Here is a 26799-nt window from a genome sequence, read left to right as displayed (position 1 = left end):
AATTTCTTTTGTAACTTGTGTCTTATTTTCATAGATTTGGTCAAACTTATCAAAGTAATGACTACAACGGTACAGCATAGTCCATTGTTACAAAAAAACATGAGAGATCAGACCATCAATCAATGTTGTAAACAAGCCAACAGTTTATCTAAATTATCTAAACCACTTTATCTGGCATATAGTGCCTGCTGGTGATGATGTAGGGCTGCAGTGGCTCTCTAATGTAGGCAGGTGTTTCGAATGTTATCAGTCGACTGAATGGGCATTATCAGGAGGCCTGCTACACCTAGTAGTAGGTTCAGAAGGCTGTTATCGTCTATTCACATGGTTGATCGACAGTGCGAATACAAGAAGACAACGCTGACCTTTAATGGCCGTAGTAATTATGATGGGAGCAAAGGAGGAAGTCAGATGACCTAGTAAAAAGAGTCTGCGTAGGGATGAGGTTGGGGTGGATGGACGGGTCAAATAAACACAGGACTTTCACCCAGGAGATCGCATCCCGTGTGAAGCCAACAATTTGTCTTTGTTTTCGTAGTAGCTGTCTTTGTGTTTGTAGTAGTTGTCTTTGTGTTTGTAGTGGTTGTCTTTGTGTTCGTAGTAGCTGTCTTTGTGTTGGTAGTGGTTGTCTTTGTGTTGGTAGTGGTTGTCTTTGTGTTCGTAGTGGTTGTCTTTGTGTTCATAGTTATTTTAACCCAAAACACAGTGTTTTTTCCCTAAACTTATCTAAGTGTTTTTGTTTGCCTAAACCTAAATAATTTGTAGTTTTTTGCCTAAACCTAAAGAAGCATTGTTGTATGTCTTCAAAACATGACGTTTTATTCAGTTTTACAACATGTTAGAACGTGCTTCTTTTAAGTTTCACTTTCACTTTTACAGCGTAGTAGGCGTAGTAGGCCCCTAATGACCTAATGGCCTGATAACAGTCGAATCGGGTGTGAAAGTTGTGTGACTTGGTAGAAGTACATTATTATTAATACCTATAGAATGATAGCCAAAACAAACACAATAAGACCCAGGTTGTAATTAAGCGGAATCATCATTTCATAATGACTATAATAGCATCTATATGTATCTTAGCAAGTTAAATATTGACGAGCCATCTCGTGTTTACAGAGAATCCCAGTAGAGATGCAGTCACAGAGTCGGCTCACCGTGGACAGCGATGCCTTTTCTGTCCTGCAGAATAGTATTCCCTGCAGACACCTGCACAGTGACTGTACTGATGCCTTCCCTTGAGAACGTGCATGCCACACTACCCTCTAGGGTGATTACTGGCTGCTGGGGGAGAAAGAGAGAGACAGATAGAGAAGGTAAGGGGAGAGAGGGAGATGGAGAGAGTTAGAGTCTTGGGGTTCCGGTGAGAGACCCTTATTAACAGCTGGTCTCACACTGCTGTTATTTACACTACAGAGGAGTGAGCATACACACACACACACACATACATTGAGAGCTTGACAATCTGTGGTGAATACAGGGTCGGGGCCCACAGAGAGTTCCCTGTGTGACTTTCCTGTCATTACTCACGTCTCCATTTCTTCTTCAAATAGCTATAAGATGCTAATAATGCTGTGGTTTATTACCAGCTGACATAACTGTCTGTCCTTGTGGAAGGCCCCTGCTGGTGTTGAACAAACACATTTACACAACTGCAGTTATGAAGACAGATAGTGAGTGGAGCTTCCAGTGCATCTGTTGGTCCAGAGAGATGGAGGAGGTTGTTTTTTTTAGTGTCTCAATATTTTTACAGTCTCTACTAGCTGTAAAATAACATCTAACTAAAATTCAACTATCATTTTGGAAGTTTTTTTCTGTAAGTAAATATTAAAAGGGTTAGTTCAAATTACAAAAATATATTTTCTGACATAACCTGTGCATACAGTATGTTTATTGATTACATATGGAGCTATGATTGGACCCAGAAAATCAGGCTCGACCCTACATGAATTCACATAGTTTCTGTCCAAGCCTGACTCGAGCCCGAGAATTTCCACTGTAAAAAAATAAAAAAATAAAATAAAATAAAAATTACTGACAAAAAAAAAAAAAAAAATATATATATATATATATATATATATATATATTACAAAATACAATCTCCTACCGAATGTGCAGCACAACCCAAAAACGGTCATATCCCATTGCCATATGTGTTAAGCAGAGATTGTGTAATATTTCTGCTAGTTAATGAGAGGCAGGAATCGGGAGTCTGTTCTAGGCAACTGCTGTCAGTGAAAAATAATGAGACAATAGTCAAATGACGATATTCAAATCATGCACAACAGTGAGAATGTAAACAGTCATACCAATCTGTGGAGGTCTTTAAATCCAAACTCAGAACCCATCTTTTTGCCCTAACTTTCAATTAGTTAGTCGCAATGTATAATTTCAGCCTAGTAGTCTGCCGACGAGAATATTATTAATTTCAATCCAATGCGTCTTAATAACCCTCTGTTGTTTATGTTCCTTAAGCACTGCTGTGTGCCTCTCTCTCTCTCTCTCTCTCCTTTTACTCAGGCTTCTCTGTGCTGGACCAACAGCAGTGACCTCTCTCTGCCTCTCCGGCTGGTGGTGCCTCATTCCACATGACAGACCTGGACCTCCGTCCTCCAGGGAATTTAGCCTCTCTAACAAATTACTTCAGTCCAAGGGGGCTTATTGGCATGGCATATGTTTTCATTACTAAGCAACTGTGAATTAAAAACAAAAATCTGGTCCTCTCTAAAGGTTCCATGGTGGAGAGGAGGTCATATTGCTCTGGCTCTATCTATTTGGCGTGGAGAGGAGGTCGTGTTGCTCTGGCTCCATGTATCTGGTGTGGAGAGGGGGTCGTGTTGCTCCGGCTCTACCTATCCGGCGTGGAAAGGAAGTCGTGTTGCTCTGGCTCTACCTATCCGGCGTGGAGAGGAGGTCGTGTTGCTCTGGCTTTATCTATTTGGTGTGGAGAGGAGGTCGTGTTGCTCTGGCTCTATGTATCTGGCGTGGAGAGGAGGTCATGTTGCTCTGCCTCTTTCTACTTGGCGACGCTGGGAAGCTGCTCTACATCCATCATTTTTTTGCCATATGGATTGTTTATGTTGTATTTTCATTGTGTTGTTACTCTGTACACACGACATCTATTGCACGTCTGTCCATCCTGGAAGGGCGATTCCTCCTCCGTTGCTCTTCCTGAGGTTTATTAAATTTTTTTTTGGTTACGTTTTTCCTTATCCGATGAGAGGCTCGTACTGTAAAGGACAGAGGGTGTCGTATCCTGTACAGATTGTAAAGCCCCCTGAGGCAAATTTTTGATTTGTGATATTGGGCTATACAAATGAAATTGACTTGACTTGACCATTTATAGCGAGTGCTTATTGAGGGAGCTCACAAAGAATCCAAGCAGAAACAATGATTCTGCTGGACTAATGCCTCCTAATAAACACATACTGTATATTAACATTAAATCTTAGGTAAAATGACAATACCAAAAGCATATTATATAACGAGGAGGTTAGGATGGTGGAGGGAGGTGCGGCGGAGAAACAGCATTGGCATGAGCATATCAGTACAACAGTGAGAAGTGTCAGATTAGAATGGCCACGCTGCTTGCATGAAGAAGATTGGACATTACTAGTCAGCTGGGTTGCCTCACAGCTGGTGAAGCATGAATGAAGCATGCCAATCAACTAATGGAAATGGCAACTTCAGTGCTCTGCCTGAGGAAACGCTTTGCTTTATTTTGCGTTTGGTGAGACTGGTTTTGGGGCTGAAAGCCTCTGCCAGAGGACAAGGGATATAACTTCCGGAAACTCCATAGTTGTAATATTTACATTTTGTGTCTCCTTAGCTGACTAGGTCGATTTACTTTCTTTAAAATATACTTTGTCACTCTCTTGATGAGCAGAAAAGAAATTCCACCCACCTACATTGTATTGGGGTGGCAACAGAGATCTCTAAATATGTGCGCATAAACCCATCTGCATGGCTACATACCACGAGGGATTATTTAAAAAAAAAAGGTATTTTCTAAACGTTTAACTGTGTTGGATTGATCTGCTCTGCCTGGCAGCTTCTGACCTTAACTGGAGGAATTTATGACTAAGGGATACACTTCACTGGCTATCAGTAATTAAGCTGCTTTGTGTCTCTGATATGTCAGCACGCTCTGATGCTGATTAACAAGGCCGCAATTTTTTTTGCAACCTGAATGCACAAAAATAGCTTAACAAAATAATGATTCTCACATTTTTTTGGAGCAGAAGAGTCAGCAACCTACTTAATACTGTAGCAAAGGCGTAACAAAAAGCTCGGAGAGAAGTGGGGAAAGTCTTGAGTGTACAGTACCTCTGTGTTATTTCCGATCCACCAGATGTAGGTGACCGTTCCCACTTGGCTGGGCCACAGAACGGCAGTCAGGTTCACTTCCTTATTCCTGACCGCCACGAAGGGAGCCGAGAGATGGATATATTCCAGCTGACCTACTCAGGCACACAGATACATCACAGAGTGAACTCTCTGAACTACATTGCAATGTGCAAAAACAAGGAGAAAAAAAAGAAAAGGAAGGAACATCATTTTTTTTTTTCAAATGAAGAAAAGAGGGGTTTATATGGGTGGGGAGGGTGAGTTTGTTCAGAATTTCTGTCTTGTGCTGGGACCGTTGGCTGCCATCTGTGTGTTATTTTTCATTCGTGGCACTCCTGAGCCTGCGGTGGCTCTATTTGTTCGGCTGGCACATAGGATTGACAGATTGGCGGGGGCGGCGGCGCTCCCCGATCAATAAGTCAGCTCCGTTACATCTGTCACCCCCTGAATTCACCAGGGGTGGTCAGCCCCGTTACATATGAGGCTGCAGCGGCTTCCGTGGGCTGAGCGGCTGTGAAGCATAAGCTGACTTGAGTGGAAGTGTAATGGGATTTGTTCTATCTCACTTGTTTGTTTGGTTATGGGAGGGGGAGCATGTTCTGTGAAGAGATAAAGCACAGAGTGTGGTACACTGTGTACAAGCTGACAGCCGCAATTCCACTGAATGTGATAAAAAAAAAAAAAAAAAAAAAGTAGAAAAGCAGAAAGAGCCAAGAGCATGAACGCAAAAAAAAAAAATTGGAGATTCTCCTCCTATCTAAATAAATACATATGCACATTTATAAACACAAAAAGCTCCTCAGTATCTCACATGTTACATGCAGATAGAGCACGACGGTCTCTGAGCCGAGGCTGTTCTCCCCGGTGGCAGTCACCCGGTAGATTCCCACAGCTTTGTAGATGTGTTTGATCCCGTCCTCGATGGAGCTCACGTTGGAGTAGGTCAGAGCGTGGCCGTCTCCGAAGTCCAGTGTGATGCTTGTCCTCGCCCCGTCGCCCTGCACAGGACAAACTCCTTCAGGGAATCTGCAGGTTTGGCCTTTTTAATATTTGTGATCCAGTACTGAGAACTAAAAATGATGAATGATTTTAAATTTAAAAATGCATAACCCGCACAACATCTAACACAAAAGAGGATGAGCTTTCTGGAACTGAACATTTATTAAAAGGCAGCATTGTATGCCAAATTAAGTATTATTTTAACTTAAAAAGTATCTGACAAACTGTTGATGTTTAGTGTTGTTTTGGCTCCAAAGAGCATTAAAATCTACGGTATTTTACTGTTTTGGAAGAATAGTTCACTACTGTTAGAATTTGGCTGTATTTTTACAGCAATTTAAAATTGTGGGTAGATTAATCTATAGCACAGTATCTTATTTTACAAATTGATCATATGATTTTTTTTTAAATCATCTGTAAATCTGTAAAGTAACTCTGGCTGTTAGATAAAAGTATTGAAGTACAATATTACAAAAGTACAATATTTCCCTCCAGAATGTACTGAAGTAGAAGTATAAAATAACAAATAATAAAACATAGTAATGAAGTATTTGTACCACAACATTGTACTTAAGTAGTGCAGAACTTGAGGAGTTATTTTACACCACTATCCATAGTTCTATGGCACTGTTGCTGTGTCACTATGCCAAACTCCTGCTGGTTAGGAACAGCACCATAGGCTATTAGGGCAGTTAGTGAAGATTTTACACTCTAAAACGTTGTCCTAAATCGTCATACTAGACATTAATATAAAGCATGAAAATATAGTGAGTGTACAGTATGTAGGAGTATGTATGGAGATTCCCGTTTTTCATCACCCTCTCCCAGGTCCTCCCTGGGTCACAATTCTCCAGTAATTCTCCCGATTTATGGCAAATTTTCACACTTGTTTTTCTATTTCGTTATCTCAACCTGTTTCTGGGACTGTACAGCATGTACTGTACAATCCCTACTGTTTCCACGACAATAGAGCTACACCAAATGTAGTTTCCCAGCGGAAGAGAGCAGTCTAATGCTCGCGACACAGCGCAGTTTGAGCTCATGTTTGAGCTGCGCTCGCCACAGCGTGCAGCGCCCAAAGTCAGACTTTGCTCGACGTAGAGAATTTCAGAAAGGAGTTATCTTTGAAGTAATGCAAATTAGGTTTGTGATGGTTTATATTTTTTGGTATTGGTATTTGTGATATTGTCATTTATTATTGTCTCATTTATTATTATGTGATCGTGATGATTTGGAAGACTTGGGTCACATGGATATGGGCGGCATTCATAGTTAATATAATCAGCTATGTGCACATAACACCAGAATGCTTCAGTCTTTTAAAGTCACCAGAATTAAAGGGGTGGGTCTGGGGGAGAACCCCCAGACCCACCCCTTTAATTTTGGAAATTTTGAGGTGTGATGAAGCAGGAGGCACAGCTGCCAACATCAGCTAATTGGTATTCCATAGTCCATATTTTTTTTTAACAATATAACAATAAAACCTGTTGTAAACCTGAGAGCTAAAGATGAAAGTGATAAAGTGCTTCTGATGTCAGAATGTGTCACTTCTGCTTCGATGTGACACAATCATACGGACTACTGCATTCTAAAAGAAACCATGTAATGTTGATGTATAAAATACAGATAATTGAGGTTTTACCCTTGTTTATATTGTGAATCTAATAACATTTACTTGTTCAGTTCATGAGCTTTTTGACGAGTACAGAAAAGCAGCTTACCTCTTCCAGAAAAACAAGGAAGGTGACATTGGTGCCCAGTGTGGCTGTCAGCGTGCCCTCACTGGTGACCAGGTGGAGACCTTTGGGTGCTTGGATGGGACACTGCTGCCTCCTGGCTGTGTACTCCACACTGACTCCAGCTGTGCAGTTATTAGAGACCACTTTCCTGTAGCTGGGGGTGGAAAAACACAGAAAGTTTAAAGGTGCAATGTGTAAGATCTGGCCAGAATTAACACATTATTACTAGAATGTGAAGAGGTTACGGTGTTGACGTTATGTCAAAGACGTCTATGTATTGTGTTGCCCATCCCACTTGTATTGTGAGAGGCGACAGTGAGTCAGTGTAGCGTCCAGTCTGCCCTCAGTTCAACATGAGAGGACAAGACGTAGAGCTGCCCACGAGGGCACGTCAGTTACGTTGAAGGTACGTGGTCCGTGTACGTTTTGATAGTTTGTTTATTGGATTAAATCCACAGTGGCAGAAACGAGAACATGAGTCGCATTTCCATTCCGTCCTCCCCGCCGTCAGGAGAGTACTTCGCCGGGAGGAGAGCGTGCGACAGCTGCGGGAGACGGACCTTCAGTTGACGGAGCTTTAGCAACTTGAATTCAGCCAGCGCAAACCCAAACGCTGCGTCCAACTTGTGTAATGGCAACAACAATGGCAGTTGATCGAACGGTGAGTTCCCCCCGGGATCAGATCAGACCCCCAATGCTGGGGTTTGCGCTGGCTGAATGACTTGCTACAGCTCTGCTAACTGAAGGTCTACCGGACAAAGAGTATAGAAGCAGAGAGACGAAACTATGGTGTTTTTTTTGACAGTCGCTGCCGCCATTTTGGACTGAAAACGCTTAATAATATTTTATTGTTCAACACAGTCCATTTTGGTAGAATATGAAAATAGAATAGAAATAATTGAGTTCTACTTTTGTACGGCACTTTTTAGACATTTTACTGGTGTCTGGTAGTCGCTTTCAGTCCAAGATGTCGGAAGCGTAGCTCTGCTGCTCTGATGGTGCAATGGAACGAACAATTGACTTTCAATTCTTGGAAAAATATGTCCTTTGTTTCAGAGCTGTCGCCCGCTCTCTTCCCAACAAAGTAGCGGGGAAGACGATTCGAAAATACCAGTCATTTTCTTGTTTCTGCCACTTTGGATTAAATCTGATAAACACACTATCAAAACATACAGTACATGGACCGTACAGCCCCCGATGAGGGTCACAGTAAACACACAGATGGCTAACGTAAACTGCGTATTCTTGCTCTGCTGTTATTAGATGTTGGCTTTTTTTATTTATTTATTTTTCATAACCGATAACTGCAAATTTAGATTGTATGGACCCAGTAGTAGAGGTGAAACAATGCCCCCTATTTCTTTGGAGCATGTGGCCAGGAATTACATGTTGCACCTTTACAGGTGTAGATAGGTACATTTATGCAGGAGAACACAAAATGACTGGATAAAATACAGTAATATTGTTAAAGAGCCAATGGAAACTTTTGACAGTGTGTTCTGTGGAGTAACAAGGGCGCTTCTTTTTTTTTTTTTTTGGAAAGACATATTGCTGATTAAATTGTTGATGTCAAAGTTGTGAGCGTCATTCCCATTGTACTGGGTTGGCAGTAGAAATTGGATCGGATTGGAGTTGGATGTCTCAAAAGTTGGACAAAGAAAACCAAAAACACTGCATGACTACAAATCACTATAAATAAATGAGAAAATGGGTGGGTTGAGCCAACCCCTTTTGAAATCCATTGTCCATTGTTTCAAATAGGAACTTCTGGAGCTTTCAGTCGTATGACATGGTTTTCATTAGCAGGTGGAGTCTGCCCAGTTGTCTTGAAAATGTAGATGTTCAAATTTCCATTTTTTTTCAGAGCACTTTAAAGGAACAGTGTGTAACAATTAGAGAGATCCAATGGCAGAAATGGATTATATAATTAATAAGTATATTTTCTTTAGTGTATAGTCACCTGATATTTAGAATCATTGTGTTTTCGTTACCTTATGAGGCGTTTATATCTACATAGGGAGCCAGTCCTCTCCAAGGAGTTCGCCATGTTGCGCTGCCATGTTTTCTACAGTAACCCAGAACGGACAAACAAAACCCCATTAACTGTTCCTGCTTGGGTCGGAGTCGATTACGTTTCATTGCTCCCGTTGCCGCTGCTCTCTCTCTCTCTTGCTTCACCACTCACTTCCCACTTCCCACATACTCTACACACTGGCTCTGCTCCAGATGCCTATCCGCTACTCTTACAGCAACTGCCTCTAGAGAGGGACATTAGCATTTTTGCGTCGGCCACACGTAGATCTTCGACATGCTTGGCACACGGGAGAGGCTTCAGTTGGTTGCAATCTGCAACCTCACCGCAAGATACCGCCAGATCCTACAGTACACACTGCTGCTTTCAGGACTTCTTGCCCATGTTGGCTTAAAAGTTGAAAATATCAAAAGCTCCAGAACAGCTATTACATGGACCTTGAGGAGAGGTTGTTGGTTTTTTTTTTCAAAGAGAATACAATCTGGACGAGCCTTGGTACTTTACACTCTCTTAAAATAAACAGGATATTGAATCTTTCATTTATAGCTTTTTTCAAACAAGACTTGCAAATACTAATTCACCCGCAGTAGATCACATCATTACCAGCGGTTTATACTTGTTTCATGTTTGATCATTCAGCCCACATTTTCCTCAGCCTGTCCTTGTTGTCCCTGAGAAACTAATTAATCTACCCTGAGCTATTCAACTCAAATGCAACCGCTCATTTTAACCAATGCCTGCCTGCGCGTCACTATTGAGAATATGCGTGCGGATCCTAGTCTGCTGTCGTCCTGTGCTTACCCGGTGCTGTTAAGGAAAGTCATCCCCGTGGTGCAACTCCTGGACATCGTTGATGGATGGAACCAAAAGGCGGGGGTGCACTTGCCGTCGCTCCGTCTCTCGTAGCCATAATCACTGTAATGATCAAAAACAGACAAAAACAGAAAAATAAGCCATCCAATCAGATTCCGTGGAGAAACGCACTGACAGACGAGACGGATGCAAACATTCCTGAGGCTGTTTCCAAAATGAGAAACACTATTTGGCAATGTGACACACACTTGTAAAATGACTGAAATTTCGACATAGACAAATCAATCGAAAGATAATAAAATAGTCTAAGCTGAAAAAAGATCACCTGCTCTGTATTTCAGACATATTGGATATTGAAATTCTAATAAAGAATTAGGGGGGAAGCAACGTGTAAATTTAATGCCATTTTAGTGTTGACTTCACAGAAGTTACAGCGGCTATTCTGCGCCTCTCCAGTGCTTTTTGAACACAGCCTGTGAGTTGTTTTTTGTCCTACAAATTAAAAGGCAGAGCAGCGCTGTGTCCCCAAAATGATAGGGACAAATTGCCCCAATTAGTGCGACATGCACACAGATGCAAAAGTGTTGTGATTGTTAATGAAAGCTATTAGGCTTGGTGATTTATGGTTTTGATGGTGCTTATTCCAAGAGCTGCCTCACTCAAGAGACCTGCAGATTTGGGACCAAAGTAAAAAAAAAAAAAAAAAAGCAACATTAATACTGCTGATAATTCAAAGAAAACGGGCTGTGAGGATGTGGGAAAACATTCTCTGTCACTGCACTTGTAATATAGAGAGTCACTAGCTACAAAAGCATCTGTGAATTATCCTTGTTGTTCAGGTGAAATCAATTCAGTGTAATGAACAAACATACTCGTGTATAGTATTCATTACGCTGTTTTCTTTTCTTTCTTTATTGGTGTCTATATTGGTCAGGAATAATGGCTAAGAATAGCTCACACACAGCTCACAGTAGGAGCTGTGTAGGGACAAAGGACTACGCAATCTGTGGATAGTACCTGAATGTGTGTGAACTCTTTTCTTTTAATTGAGGCACATTTAGCCATTTGTTACTGCTGATGATGAATGAATTGACACTCGTTGTTAAAATATGTTCAGTAAATACACAGATTGTTTTAGTGTACTCACGATGTACCATAATGCAAAGCACAAAATAGATTTTTACTGGTGCAACAAATGGGTATTCATCCACAGTTGTTACGACTAGTAAACTGACTTTAAACCACACCTTTGCTTTTATTTGCTGGTATGAATCCCTCAACCTCAAACAGAAAAAAGTCATTAACAATGGTGATCAAAATTAGCAGCAAAACCATTGGCACTCAGCAGTCTATCTGAGCTGTACAACAAACAATAGATAAAGCAGAATCCATCATTTGAGACAGTACCCACCCCCTGCAGTCAGAATTTAAGTTTCTGGTCTGTGGTTCCCACCTCAGACAACCATCAGTCAAAACTAACAGATATAGATTCTCTTTCAAACCCTCCGCCATTTCTCTGCTCAACTCTGTAAAGTACAGGTAGCGTCATCCACCCATGCCTGTTCTTTTCACTAACTAATATGGTAATATTGTAACTCTTTTAACATTTTTGTACTTCAAGGTTTCACCTTTTTTACCCCCAAGTGTTTTTAAAGCAGCAGTGGGTACAAATGGAGCAAAACATATTTAGAAAAAAACTATATCCTGAAAGTGGGCTGCACGGTGGTGCAGTGGTTAGCACTGGCGCCTCACAGCTAGAGGGTTGCAGGTTCGAATCCGGCTTGGGACCCTTCTGTGTGGAGTTTGCATGTTCTCCCCGTGTTAGCGTGGGTTTTCTCCGGGTACTCCGGTTTCCTCCCACAGTCCAAAGACATGCAGGTTAGGTTAATTGTGGACTCTAAAATTGCCCGTAGGTGTGAATGTGAGCGTGAATGGTTGTCTGTCTCTATGTGTCAGCCCTGCGATGGACTGGCGACCTGTCCAGGGTGTCGCCCAATGTCGGCTGGGATCGGCTCCAGCCCCCCGCGACCCCTAACGGGATAAGCGGTTGCAGATGGATGGATGGATGGATATATCCTGAAAGTAGTGCATGAGACAGGCAATCTGAAAGAAATCATGTGTTCTCCGATGCTCCTAACGACATATCGAGCGTAGCGTTAGTTCAGGCAGGCCATGATGTCAAGCTCTGCTCATAAGATGGCTATCAGCTGATAACAGCTGATCTTAAGCCAGCCCAATCAGCTGACGGATCAGCTGATTCCTCTCTATGCATTCATTGGTCAATTTCATACAGGGCGCCTTATTTAAGCTGCTTCAGCTGGCCTACTGTTGTTGCTTCCTCTACAAGCTGCTCGCAACCCACCTCCACCCCACCACCTCCTTTTAATACTGTTTCTAGGGCCTAGGATAATATCGCAATATTTTAGGCTATATTGCAATACACGATATATATCGCAATATTTTCAAATATCCTCTAAGCACTCCATAAATGCTCAATTTAACCCTTTGATGCATACAATCACACCAATATTATGATTCTTGTAGTCCCTGCAGCATATGTCTGCAAAAAAATTGATATTCATTAGTGGTTCTTTGGAACAATTTTAATCTTTCATACAAAAAGGGTTGGCTTGGAAACATTACATGACAATTTGTGTTCGATGTTCGCGATGTAGTCATTTTCTGTACCGCGCGGGGGACAAGCCGCGATACATCGACTATATTCGATGTGTCGCCCACCCCTAACTGTTTATGACTTAATCAATGTCAATTCTGTTGTCATTGATGCCGGCTCTGTTCTGCACCCAGGGGGGTCTTTGCTGCTGCTCTCCCTGCCTTTGGCTTTCCATGTCTGCACATGGAAGGGCAAGGAGGAGTGCTCTCCTTGCCTCATGCTACCACGTAGGCTCGTGGATCCACGCATGCGCGTGGATGGGCAGGGAGGTCCCAGAACAGAGCCATACCGCCAAATATAATGTATATATTACTACAAATGGGATAAGTGTTTTTGACTAAAGTGGTCCTGACTGAACTGCAAGATTTCACAGACCGAAGGAAAACAAGCAGTCAGAGCTGATCTGGAGTTTGATGTCCAGCTGCCGTCTATGAGAGCCGGCTGTCAATCACTCACAAACTCTGATCACAAGATCAAACTAGGCAGTACTGATCAAATATGAATCAATATTCTGTTACGTTAATGCCTATTTCTCTCCTCAAATGTTTTCAGAATCATCTTGTAGTGTACTGTTTAGCTGTAAAATGAGAAAGTTTGTGACCCGGCAGCCAGGTTGAGATCTGCTGAGGAAATACCAAGCACCGCCCACCAACTGGGGAACAGCCAATAGGAATGCTCTCTCTCTGAAATGACCTGTTATTGGTCAAAGTCGTCCGTCACGGGCTAGATTTTCTACAGCCTGATAAAAGAGCCATGAGGAGGAGCAGAATTCTAGTTTTCTCTCACAACACTTGAATTACAATATGCTGAAAATGTATCATGGGATCTTTGCCCAATGATGCCAAAAGATTGCTGAAGCTTTAAGTGTTTTAGTATGTGGTGATGTGTGTGTATTTTCTTATGTGATGAGTTATTGTTATTGCTGCTCTGGCAAAACCAACTGCCCCTGGGGGTCAAATAAAGGTCTTGAACTTGACTTAGCTTTGTACAATTTGGTGGAATTCTCCTTTAACAACAATACAAAGGGAAGGCAAATGGGACTGAATATGGGATGGCTAAAAAAAATAAATAAAATGAAAAGTATACTCACCATTCAAAGTCAGCCTCCGTACAGTCACAGGGGCCCGACGTCATCGACACCGTGTACGTCTTTCCCATAACGCATCTGGACGTGGGCTTCAGCTTCCGGTAGATTCTTTTCACTCCCATGAGGCACGGCTCGCCCTGTGGGCCCGGGGATTTCAGGAGCGAACCGAGAGGAGAGAGATCCAAAAAAAAAATGAGCTGCTTTTGTAACTTGCCACCATAAATAATTCACCCGACGCAACCAGCCAGCCATGTGTGTGAAAAGCACCACTGCCTTGCTTAACTTCAGCTTGTTGTGCATTCCTGTTCGGCGAATATTTACGGCCTTGTGCTGTGTGGTGTGCTAAACTCGACAACTGTTCCTGCGTCGCGAGTGTCACACTGGAGAATGTGCCGCATGAGTTCTTTTTTAGTGATATTGAGATGAACGAATAAGAAGGGGAGCTTCAGTCACAAAAGCTGCCGGCACAAAAATCCATTTTTAGCCCTGTATGCGTGCGAAGTGAATATAAAATCAGTTGGAGTACAAAAAAAAGATGAGAGAATAACCCCAGTCTGTTTCACTGCATCCTCCATGCTACACTGCTGCTCATGACCAGAACATTCTGTCTTTGTGCATTAGGTGTCAGTAGTGAGATGCTAAAAAAATCTCTCTGTATCCACAAATAGACTCCAAGCTCCTGAAAATGTCCTCAACTTTCCCAGCGGTCTTTAATAAACACAAACACTGTCCTCTGTTTTGAGGTAGTGTTCGGTTTTATTCTTGCAGCAGACTGGAACCTACAGTACCTCTACATGTAGGCAGGTTAGCCCTGTAACTGGCTTGGACTCATGCCATCTTCCATGCTATATGTCTTAGTCATTAGCCCGCTCTGAGCATATGGATGTCTAAACCAATTACAGAACGGGGCCATGAATAAAGGCACACTGACTCGGCTTCAGGCCCGGCCAGGTTGAGGACAGGTTTAATGTATGCAGGGGGGGGGCTTAGCGTCGGTTCTCTCAGAGCATCAGTAGGAATGGCTGGAGAATCTGCATAAGTGCTCTGGGAATTGAGAGATGTCCCGCTTTAGTCCACTCACTATACAGCCACGCTAAAAGCCAGTGATCACGCATTACCCTGAGGCTGAAGCCTGGGCGTTTGATCGGGGGGGTGGGTGGGGGGGCCATGCTCAAGCTAACCTATGTATCAACCAAACCTTAAAGGTCCCATATTGTAAAAAGTGAGATTTGCATGTCTTTTATATTATAAAGCAGGTTTAAGTGATATATAAATCCTGTTCAAAGTAAGTATCAAAACACTCAATCCACAGATAAATACACACAGCCCGTATTCAGAAACTGTGCGTTTGAAACAAGCCGTCAGGATTTCTGTTAATTTGTGATGTCACAAATATACAATATTTAAACAATTTCACAGTTTTAAACGTAAACATTCTAAATGTGTCCCAGATTATTTCGTGTTGCATTGGATGTGAATGACATTAGCTGACAGGAAGTAAACATGGACCCAAGCTGTTTCCAGGGTGTATACAGGTATATTCAGATGGACAGTATGAGAAAAATAATGTGTTGTTTGAACATTAAAGCATATAAACATGTTCTAGTAGAAACCCCAAATAGAAGTATGAACCTGAAGATTAGCATGATATGATATGATGTCCCCTTTAAGAGGCGGTGTTACAGAGAAGACAAGCTCCACAGACTTTAGACAATTTCGTTTTTCCATGAAGGAATTGACATTTTATTTTGGAATAATAGCTCATTAAGTCAAAACTTTAATCCTCTTTAAGGATTTTGTTAATGCACCAGAATGGAGGTGCGTTCATAAGCTATAGGAGTGCTGACATTAGACACATAGGCTGTGTCTGTAATCACTCTCCAAGTGTTAACTCAAGCACTATTTACTTTATGCAATTTTGAGTGTCGGAATTGTACATGCGCTATAGTACCCCCAAAAACTCTAGGGGTGGGAAAAAAATTGTCTGGAGCCGATCCGAGCTGACGTTGGGCGAAGGCAGGGTACACACTGGACAGGTCTCCAGACTATCACAGGGCTGACACATAGAGACACCTGCGACCCTCTTGCTGTGAGGCAGCAGTGCTAACCACTGCACCACCGTACCGCCCTATGTCATATTCAATTTCTCCTAGAAATGCTACACACTGTACCGTAAAGATTCTACAATAAAATAAAGCAAGTAAATCTAGTTTAAGATTCTCTTCCATCTGAGCTTTAGATGTAGATTTCTCCACCAACCATCAGGAACTTTGCTGGGGTATGTGCTAAACAAGTCTGTGCTGGCATGGACCGTACCTGGTTGTGTAGGTGCCACGTCTGATAGTCTGCCTCTGTACACCTCCTGTTGAAGATGGACCTGTAGTCGATTTTCACCAGCTGCCACTCCGAGCGATGACTGACGTGGCCGAATATCCTGGAAAATAGCCAAACACGCCGCTGCTTGTTATACAAAACATGCTAATGACCAACAGAACTAGTGTTAAATGATTAGGCTGGTGATATTCAGTTTTTTTTTTTTTTCATATTGTCAAAAAATTCTACAAGAAGAGCAAAACCAACAATGACTTGAACCTACTTTGTATTCCTCTGTGCCATGAAGCACATCAATGAGCCACAATGTTGTACTGGGTCACATTATTCCTTCATCCATGAACACACACGCACTGTACTTTATGTAAGCTAGAGCAGTGGTTCTCAAACTATGGTACACGTACCACTGGTGGTACGCATGCTCTCTCTAGTGGTATGCGGAGGAATCTCTGACTATCGATTCCTCTGTATTGATGCTTTCCCACAGTTACGCATGCACAATGACGCATACACACGCTGTATCATGTTTCAGTTTGTTTGGGACCGGAGCCACGGTGAAGAGAGAAAAAAGCGCTCAACAGCACAGCGCTACTAAACCTGAGGGGACGCACCCTATTTTTCCCTGATAAAGAGACACTGTGACCATCAAACCTGTGTTGAAATCAGCAGGAGGAGAGTTAGTAACGTTAGCTGCTAGCAGCCGCTGGGCAGCACAGTCCTGACTGGCTAAATACCGGAGATACAAACATTAACGGTGGTGCCATTGAGTTATTGTTATGAGGTGTTCAAAGTCGGCTCAGGAAAAATGACTGTAATGAGGTAAATTAAAATGTTATCATGATGTGTTCAAATGTAATCTCATGAAATGAAGCTTTGGCGAGAAACTTGAATAAATCCAGTTGTTAGGAGATGTTTTCACTTCAATATAAAATAGATATTATAGAGAGAATTATGACCTGTTTAACTTCCTAACACTAGCTCTAAGCAGCTCTGTTTAGTTAAGTTTTGTTAATGGAAACATTAATACCCAAAACAGTCAGTCCGGTACGGTTCAAAAACTCCTGCATATTATGTAATTGTCTTAATAATATGCTGTTTGGAGTGGTTTTCAGTACAATAAATGCTGAAAAATAAGTGTGCAGTTTTCTTTCTATAAATTAATCTAGTGATGTAATAGAGGTTACGTCTGACAGAATTTCTTTGGCCCCCATCAACAATCTGGGTTTCTCATGTGGCCCCCCAGGAAAAATAATAGCCCATCCCTGGTCATAATGGTGGTACTTGAAGAGTCAAATATTTTCTGAGGTGGTACGTGGTGTAAAAAGTTTGAGAACCACTGAGCTAGAGCACCAAATGTGCATTGATCCACAGCTGAAAATAGTCCCCAACAAATGCATTATTTGCTCCCAGTGGTGGAATATAACCAAGTACATTTACTCAAGTACTGTACTTAGGTGTAAATTTGATGTTCTTGTACTTTACTTGAGTCTATACTTTTTATTCTTCTCCACTACATCTCAGAGGGAAATATTTTACTTGTTACTGCACTACAATAATTTGACAGCTGTAGTTACTTTACAAATTAAGTTTTTTTTTCATTACAAAACATAAGAAAAGCTTGTAAAATATGATGTTTTGTACTAAATTACCCAACAGTAGCCTGTACTAGTAGGCTACAGCTGAAAAACTCAATCGACTGAGGAAGACGGAGAGAGTTGAAAGTTCCAGAAAACACGTTTTTTAATTAAAGATTTACATTTTTAGTAGGAACAAATGGGCTTGGGGCTGAGTGCCACTGACATGGTATAGGGTGCATCTGCTTATGCTAGAAAAAAATTAGTTTGTATGATGTGTAGGAAGGCGTTTATACTTGTTTGACTTATAGAAGTTGTAGGATGCATCCCTTCCAAATTCCGACATCAGAAAGGTGTCGGGGGAGGGTGATTTCAAAGCTGTTTGACCACCTGACAAGGAATTTGATGGAGCATTCTGGCGCCTTAACTCATTGTTGGTTTTGGACTTTACATGGGATTTGTTAACAATACATAAGCATAGAAAAGTGCCAGCCGTCCCCTTAACGACACAGCCTGGAATATAGTGCCCACCATGTCTTTACATATTATTTTTTTTCTCTCTTTTTTTTTGGATAGCAAGTTTGAACTGATACGTTGTTACTGAAACTCATTTCTTCTCAAAGCTTAATCATAATGAATATCCGTACATGTCAAATGGTCAAAAACAAAAACAGAATCCAAGGTTATGAGAATAACCAGATAAATATTCCATCTCCGGCTAAATTGAGTGGGTGTGTTTTTCTGCGCTGACCCCCTCACCATTCATAGCACAACATATTTATCACAATCAATCTGTCAATTAGCTCCCGAGGCACCCGACCATGACAGGCACTTACTGTAACAATGAGTACAAATTGATAAGAAAACAGTGCATGATGGTCTTATGAAAACTAATGCTGCCAGCTGAGAGGCTCCAATGCTCGAGAACTTATTCTCACTGCCCCTTTTTCCCCAACATTATTTTCTTCTCGTCGAGACTATTGCCGTGCATTTTCCTATTCCCCTCTCTCTCCCTCTCTCCGTCTCTCCAGCTGCGCCCTATCACTCTCCTGTAGAGCTGACTACAGAGCCTGACTGTCAGTCTGTCATGTATGGCAGGTGTCTTGAAACATTGATGTAATAGCTGTGCAAAGCCTTTCATAACACATCCGAAAGTCCTAAAAAATCTCGGCTGCAATAGGGGAGTATAGTGCACTCTCAGGGCTCTCTGGGCTATTCTAATAATAAATGTGATAGAACGCAAAATTAATCTTCAGAAATGTGCTTTCTGAAGACATGACGCCGAATGACAGGCTACTAACTGCTCTTCCCCACTTTTAATGCTGTTGAAACTTTTTTTTTTTTTTAGACCTAAGTTTCTTGTCTGTTTTCTCAGGCATTTTGTGATCATTTTCCTTCATGTTTTCTTCAAATGGACAGTCACGCCTGTCGCTGGCTGCCAAAAGCATAGATCTCCTGTGATCATAATCTAGAGACAGACAGTTTTGATGTCGGGCAGACCTTGAGAGAAATCTTTTTTTATTCATGAAAAAGGAAAACAGGCAGTCAGGAATGCTGAATCGTGCAGGCTTGCATATTGATGCATGGGTTAAAGGCGGATGAGAGCACACACACACACACACACACACACACACACACACACACAGAGGCGATCAGATTTGTTGTCACTTTGATATTTTCAGTGATGATTGATCGATTTCCATGTTGACAAATGTTTGTCACTCACGTCATGATGAGAGTCTCCTCCCCGGGCTCTCCCAGCACCCCGTCCACAAACAGAGGCGTGTTGGTGAAGCTGTACTTGCTCCACTGCCGGCCTTCGTCAAAGCTCAACCTGGAAACACAAACAGCCATTAGACAAGGCACCTATGCTACCCCCCACCCACCCTCCCGACTGTGAGCACAAGATAATGACCCTGAGAGTTGTCTCTAACAACTTTATTTCATATTCCGCGCAGGGCTGAGGCTGCTCTCTGCTCAGTGAACACTGATCTGTAGACTCATTACGGCTCCGAACACGGAAAAGGTGAAATTGAATGACAATTGTCGAGACAGACTTTTTTCCCATGGCTGGCGGCGTTTTCTAACAAGAATAATATCATCCCCCGGTTTGAAGACAAACTCATTTGCCTTTGTTTGACTAACTTAAGACTTGAGGCTTTCCTCCGAGGGAATTAGTCATGCTGTGACAAATGGCGTCTCTGTCATAATGACTCACCACAGGTGTCGGATGGGGAGCGGAGTGTGTCTTATTGCGACTAAGGCTCCTCCTTGGTCGAGATACAGCACTGCATACTCCTCGTCGAAGATCTGCAGGGACGGAGAGAAAAAGGAGAGAGCACTCACTCTGCAGTTGCTTGTTATACCCGTGTACATGTCCAGGACGTCTGCACAACACCCACACTGTATCATTCAAAGTAAGCCAAGTAATAATACACCAAACAAACACAGTATATACATCACCGGTTAGAACTCGCTGCATCAGCCTCTGAATAATTATTTTTCATCGCTGTGTTTAATTAGAAACAAGCCCCCCATAAATTGAAAGCCAGGATCAAGTGAGGTAAGGGGCCACCCACTGGCACCGGCACTGCATGCAGGGACCGAATCAAATAACGCTTCAAAATTCATTTGATTATCGACCTTAAAAAGCCCCGGCTAGTGTATGAGGATTAATAAGGCTATATGATAAAATCAGGGAGAGTGAGTTAGGATGAGAAGGATATTTTTAATGATAGCAGGACAGCAGGTCGGTCAGTTCCTGGTGTTCCATATGGTGAGTGGCTGTGATTCAATTGGGCACATCATTGGAAAAAATTAATTATGAGGTATGAGTCTTTGATATTAATAATAGAACAGTAATAAAAGAACATGACATGTGTTATACACACATGTAGTGTGACATGTTAGCCGGAAGCTGATCTCAGCCAACAGCAGGGTCCTGACAGGCCGTAACTGACACTTGAAGTCCAACTGAAATAAAGATAAATTTAAAAACAATTCATTATAGCTAAGAAATGAGTGTGTGGTGGAGTTGTTTTTTATTTGAGTAAGCCTACACTTATAATTTTAATTACGAAAAAGAAAACATTGAAGCAATCCGTACATTAGTGTTCTCCAGTGGCCCGACTGACAATTTCAATAATTTGACTGGTGCAATAACAACACATTCTCACTCCCAACTTGTCAAATTGGATTCATGTTTAATTTCTTTAGTAGACAGTGACAACCATTTCGTTTTACTTTATTTTTAATTAATTATTATGTAACAAATACTTAAGTAAAAAACAAAACAAGAATAAAAAATAAGATGAACAGTACACAATCAATTAAAGGGACTGTTTGTAACTTTTTAAGCGTATAAATGTACTGGGTCGGGTGTTCGCGTGTGGCCACTGCCTCGTCTCCTCTACCTTCACTCAGACAGAGCGCGCATTCTCGCTCAGCTCTCCACCTCTAGACGTGAACGCGCGCTCACTCCACACTGCAGAAGAGTTAGTTTAGCTCTGAGAATATCTAGTGAATATACAGTGGACGTTTGTGCAGAAATAAATGTTGCAGCTCCTCCAGATCAACAGAGGTTTCCCGTGTCTTGTGAAGTGACGGGGCTCCGCAGAGAGACACGTTGTCGTCTCGTTACCGACCGGGTGCCGGTGTCTCCCTGCTCTCTCCGGCTGCGGGCGGAGAGAGCAGGGAGACTCGCTGCAGAGCCCCGCTGCCTCAGCCTGCGCTGAGGCAGGAAAAGTCAACACTAGGATCAGATCTAAATCATGTTCATGGAGAGACCTTTGTCTGGTCAGCTAACATTACTGCCAAGCAGCTGAAATATAGAGTGATATTGTGGTTTTAGCTGATGTGTGCCACCTCATTGTGTTGAGCGATGCTCGTTCAGGTATATTGAGAGCGAGCAAGCGCGAGCCCCGACGCTGACTTTCGTTGATTTCACGGCCACAGGTGTCGCTGTTAACAAGCAATTCTAAAAGTTACAAATAGTCCCTTTAACAACTTAAAAAAATAGTACATGTCCGAAAAGAAGTTGGTAGAAGTATATGGTCCCACACCTTCTCCATAACTCGAACAATTAACTCAATATGTATCGTATATTTCTCCGTTTGTTTCAATTCCAATCTTGGTAATGAAGTGATATTTTTCACCGGTTGTCCACGTTAGGTCAGATAATCTTTTATTATATGTTGATGTAAAGTGTTCCAGCAGCAGAAGGAGGAGCTGTGATATCTCTCTTTCACACACTGCGCGTGAAGGAGCCGGTCATTGAAAGACCTAAAAAATGGGATTTATTTAGAAAATATTAATAATAAACATAGCGATTTCATTAGGGCCTCGCCGACCCCTGGTCGGTGCTCGGGCCCTAATAAGTCAACGCTGACTTGGTTTCACACAGGACTTGAACAGCGGTCTGGGTGAAAGTTGCTCTGATGTCTAATAATGACTCTGATGAGTTAACATTAACGTCTCATACAGATGCTAAAGGTTGTATCGGTGCATCAGTATCAGATGTCGAGAGGCACTGACCAAGCCTCAGTGTTTGGGAGTGACAACCCCCCACCCCTCGGCTTCTTCTAGGCTAGGCTACAATCCTCAGTGGAACACAATCTTAAAGGGGAACTATGGCCATTTTTTTAAACATTGATATTATTCTGGAGGCTGTAATAAATGATAGAAAAAATGCTGCAACTCACTCATGAAGACGCATACATGGTGACAGCAACTGCCCGTCAGTGGCGACTTCTAAATGGAGTGTAGAATTTCAACAACGTTAGCAACATAAATAAACATGCCGTCACTTTCTGAATCTATTTTATGTTAACAATAAACATAAGACAGAGAAACTGTCATGGCTTTCTGACTTCTATCATCTTCCAGTAGTTATAGTTTATGCAAGTGCTGTCCGTTGGAACAGAGCAGCAATCCATGACAGGATTTGGGCAGCAGCTAGCTTGTAGCAGCTTGTAGTTTCCCAAGTGAGGGATGGCACACCAGTAAGGCATCTTGCATAAACTATAACTACTGGAAAAGGAAAGAAGTCAGAAAGGGATGACAGGTTCCCTGTCCTAAAAGAGTTTATTGTTAACACAAAGTAGATTCAGAAAGTGAGAGCCTGTTTATTTACTGTATATTGCAAATGTTGTTGAAGTTCTGTAGGCTACTCGCCGCTGACAAGCAGTTGCTGTTTACCGTAGTGAGGTTGCCACCTTGTATGACTTTCAGGAGCAAGTTGCAGTATTTTTTCCATCATGTCATCATAGCATCCAGAATATTAATGTTTTAAAAGTGGCCATTGTTCTCCTTTAACAGCATGATGGGTCCTCGCAAATGTTAGAGGGACTAAATCACAATTAACAGTTAGTAGCGAACACTATGTGAGCTTTTTGAAAAAAGGTGAAAATCGATCGGTATCAGCCATTGTTCATTCAGTAGCGTTCCACAGAGGTTGACGGCGAGTCCCCTAGCACCATCATCACTCAAATGTCAATCACCCGCTGCCATGGAATACGTCAACCCAGATTTGAAGCTTAAAGGTCCCATATCGAGCTCGTTTTCAGGTTCATACTTGTATTATGTGTTTCTACTAGAACATGTTTACATGCTTTAATGTTAAAAAAAAAACTTTATTTTCCTCATACTGTCTGCCTGAATAAACCTGTATTTATCCTCTGTCGCAAACACTCCGTTTTAGTGCATTTCGACGGAATTGCCACGGAATGGCGTTGCTAGGCAACAGTTTGGGTCCATGTTTACTTCCTGTCAGCTGATGTTATTTACATACACTGCAACAGGAAATAAACTGGGACACATTTAGAATGTTTATGTTTAAAACCATGTAATGGTCTAAATATCGTATATTCGTGACATCACAAATGGACAGACATCCTGACAGCTTGTTACAAACGCACAATTTCTGAGTTTGGGCTGTGTGTATTTCTCTCTATATTGAGCGTTTGATAGTTTAACCATATTTATGTAGTACTTAAACCTGTTTATAATATAAAATACATTAAAATCTCACTTTTTTCAATATGGGACCTTTAAAGGTGGACGCAGTTTCCACAAATATTTCCAAATATTTCCAAACACTGTTTTATCATCAAAAAAATAAAAAATTGCTAGCTGCAGCGTCATTATAATTACAGTATGATATTATTACAAAAAAAAAAAAAACCTCACCTGTCTCCATGTGTTTCCTGCATCCGAGGCAATGAACACGCTGACATTGCTGGTGGTCAGCTCTGAGCCAATGGAGCCTGGAAGAGTGAGGCGGCAGATAGAAGACAAAACTACAGTAAGTGGTTGAGGTGGGACATTGCATAATGCAGACGCAGGAAATTAATTCTATTTGAGATCAAATAAATCCCAAATTTTATAAAGGAGCCTTTAGACCGACAGTGGTGATACAGCAGGGGGCTCCAGCCTGCAGCTGCAGACTGGGGCTGTAATTACAGTGCTCCAGAAGATCGACTGTGCAGTGCGACATTTGCCCATACCCCTAAATTAACCAATAAATCCAGATTACTGTATTCATCTTTCAGCAGTTTCCGACCATATTAAGACGAGCTTCCTAATGCTGTGCAGAATGCTGTGCAGACTGCTGTAATTGCTTTAATTTAGCCTGTAATTGGTGCCAGGTGGTTAAACACGAGGCTGGAAAGTACTGTAAGTGTTTCAGAGGCATGGCTGTCCCCTTGTCTGAACCCTCCGTAAGAAGCAATTTGCTTTACAATCCGTACATTTGGAGAGTAATTTAACATCGGCTGAAAAATCTCAATTTTGCTGACCTCCAGTGGTCAATGTTCTCTCCTTGCTGCACCCTACAGGTGTGTGTGCTTTCCATAAAGACAAACTTAACACAGTGTTTTAGCATGAACACATAGCCCCATTCACACATTTACAAAAACAAGCATTTAAACTCAGACGCTCAGCTCTGTCAGATTGTTGCTCCAGCGTCCCTGTATCCTTCTCCCTGCCTGTCTACACACATATTGCCTTGCGTTTCATGAGTCAGTGTGTCTTTTTTACCAACTGACACTGACATTGAAAGCAGTGACAGTGATTCTCCTGGAGTCTTCCCCCTTCACTGATGGCCAACACAGGGGTTCATCAACCTTAGAGGGGCTTAAAGTGGCAGTGGGCAGTATATTTTTGGCATCATTGAGCAAAAATTCAATAATAATATTTCAGCATATTGTAATTCAAGTGTTCTGAGAGAAAACTAGAGTTCTGCACCTCCTCATGGCTCTGTTTTCATGCTTTCGAAAATTTGACTGCCTAGTTTGACCGTTTGGTCGGAGCTCGCGAGTGATTGACAGCTGGCTCTCATAGACGGCAGATGGACAGCGGACCTCAGATCAGCTCTTACTGCTTGTTTTCCTCCGGTATGTGAAATCTTGCAGATGCCGTTAGGAGCACCTGAGGACACCGGAGGACACCGGAGGACACCGGAGGACACAGAGGAACATGATTTTTTTCAGGTTACCTGTCTCATGCACTACTGTCATGATATAGTGATCGTTTTATAAAAACTTTTTTCAATCATATTTGCTCCAATCTCGCCTACTTCAGCTTTAAGTAAAAGTAGCAAATGTAATGGAGAGTGGTACGGAGGTAGGTCTAGCCATTCTTTGTGAATTTGCCTGTCAGTGTGCAAATTTCATTTCACTTCTGAAGTCGGTGAGTAAAATGTTATAATAAGCAGCGGGAATGATCAACCTGGCATCTCAAATGGGAGGTAAAGCCACAATAAGACTGAGAAGGGGTTGGTTATTTTACAAGGTAATTATAAAACAATACAACATCTCCTCTCTCTTTCTCTCTGTTCATTTTGGCCATTTTGTAGCTTGAATAATGACAGAGATCAGACACAATCAGTTTTATTCCCACATCCTCTGAAACCTGTTTAATTCACAATGTTTCACAAAAGGTCCAGACACCTTCTCCAGACACCCGAGGCTTGTGCTGATGTGTTATTGACAGTGCCGGTCCATGCGGGAGTAAATATCACTGAGGTGTGAATTCACCTGAGGGGGCTGCTGATCTCATATGCCTCCATTTCTTTGTTTTCTCTCTATTGAGCCTTTTGCTTTCCTCTCCTGTGTTCTCAGGAACAACAATGAGAGCATCGCGGTTCCCGAGGGCTAAAACACGACGATTATGTCGTTTTTTTGTTCTGCCGTTGCCCCCGTTCAAAGGTGAGGTGACACATGCATGTTGTCGGATGTCTGTGGGAGTCGTATATGCTGATGCTGAACAGGGACAAACTATTGAAATCAGAAGTAAAAGAAGCAAAAAACCTGCAAACAGCCGGCGTAGAAGAACGCAGCGTTGAGAGCTGCGGTGCCATATTGTAAAACATCACAGCACTGAAATGTTAGTAAGTAACTAAAAGAGGCAGACTTTTTTTTGGCTTCTGTCTAAGTGATTTCCATTGTATTTGTCTCTTTGAGTTAGCATAACACTATCTACTGCGTCCAGGGATGGAGAAAAGAATAGAGATGCACTACTCGATTGTGAATGTCATTGCCAATAAAAACACAACTTGGGGGGAAAACCAGATGGGTCTTTCCGTGTCTCCTTTGTTGTCTCGTGCTGAATGAGCTTTGAAGCTGAAGTAGGAGAGATTGGAGCAGATATGATTAAAAAAAGTTATTTTTATAAAACGGTCGCTATACCGTGACAGTAGTACAAGAAACAGGTAACCTGAAAAAAATCATGTTCCTCTGTGTCCTCAGGTGTCCTCCAGTGTCCTCCAGTGCTCCTAACGTCATCTGCAAGATTTTACAGACCGGAGGAAAACAAGCAGTCGGAGCTGATCTGAGATCTGCTGTCTACGAGAGCCAGCTGTCAATCACTCGCGAACTTCGACCAAACGGTCAAACTAGGCAGCGCTGATCAAATATGAATCAATATTCTGTTACTGTAATGTCTATTTCTCCCCTCAGATGTTTTCAGAATCATCTTGTAGTGCACTGTTTAGCTGTAAAATGAGAACGTTTGTGACCCAGCAGCCATGAAGGAATGCCAAGTACGCCAAGGTCACATGACCGGAGCGCAGCCAATAGGAACGTTCTTTCAATGAAATGACCTGTGATTGGTCAAAGAAGATTTTTTAAAGCCTGAAAACAGAGCCATGAGGAGGTGCAGAAGTCTAGTTTTCTCTCGGAACACTTGCATCACAATATGCTGAAAGGTTA

General features: G+C 42.0%; 1 protein-coding gene and 1 long non-coding RNA gene across 7 annotated transcripts in view; one reads left to right on the top strand and one right to left on the bottom strand.

The window, feature by feature from the left end:
- Nucleotides 1-26799, bottom strand: part of LOC119485187 (VPS10 domain-containing receptor SorCS1) — a 209047-nt gene that overhangs the window by 12425 nt on the left and 169823 nt on the right. For 5 of the 6 annotated variants that reach the window (XR_005206218.1, XR_005206219.1, XM_037764550.1 and 2 more), the window contains exons 12-21: nt 23780-23856; nt 19812-19903; nt 19320-19427; nt 16005-16122; nt 13692-13825; nt 9916-10029; nt 7065-7236; nt 5156-5342; nt 4324-4457; nt 1155-1281 (exon numbers count right to left, since the gene is read on the bottom strand). Coding sequence is in view for 4 of the 6 variants with exons in the window: in XM_037764550.1 (XP_037620478.1) it covers nt 1155-1281; nt 4324-4457; nt 5156-5342; nt 7065-7236; nt 9916-10029; nt 13692-13825; nt 16005-16122; nt 19320-19427; nt 19812-19903; nt 23780-23856 (1263 nt within the window). In the remaining 2 variants the exon portion in view is untranslated. The remainder of the gene's footprint in view (nt 1-1154; nt 1282-4323; nt 4458-5155; nt 5343-7064; nt 7237-9915; nt 10030-13691; nt 13826-16004; nt 16123-19319; nt 19428-19811; nt 19904-23779; nt 23857-26799) is intronic. The other variant, XM_037764549.1, reaches the window with a different exon arrangement.
- Nucleotides 435-26241, top strand: LOC119485188. The gene is made up of 5 exons (XR_005206220.1): nt 435-445; nt 7349-7350; nt 14640-14657; nt 23337-23341; nt 26204-26241. It is a non-coding gene; the product is annotated as an uncharacterized LOC119485188 (long non-coding RNA).

The sequence above is a fragment of the Sebastes umbrosus genome, chromosome 3 (assembly GCF_015220745.1).
Source record: "Sebastes umbrosus isolate fSebUmb1 chromosome 3, fSebUmb1.pri, whole genome shotgun sequence".
Classification (NCBI taxonomy): domain Eukaryota; kingdom Metazoa; phylum Chordata; class Actinopteri; order Perciformes; family Sebastidae; genus Sebastes; species Sebastes umbrosus.
Note: the sequence above shows the minus strand (reverse complement) of the source record. Positions and strands in the feature narration are given on the sequence as shown.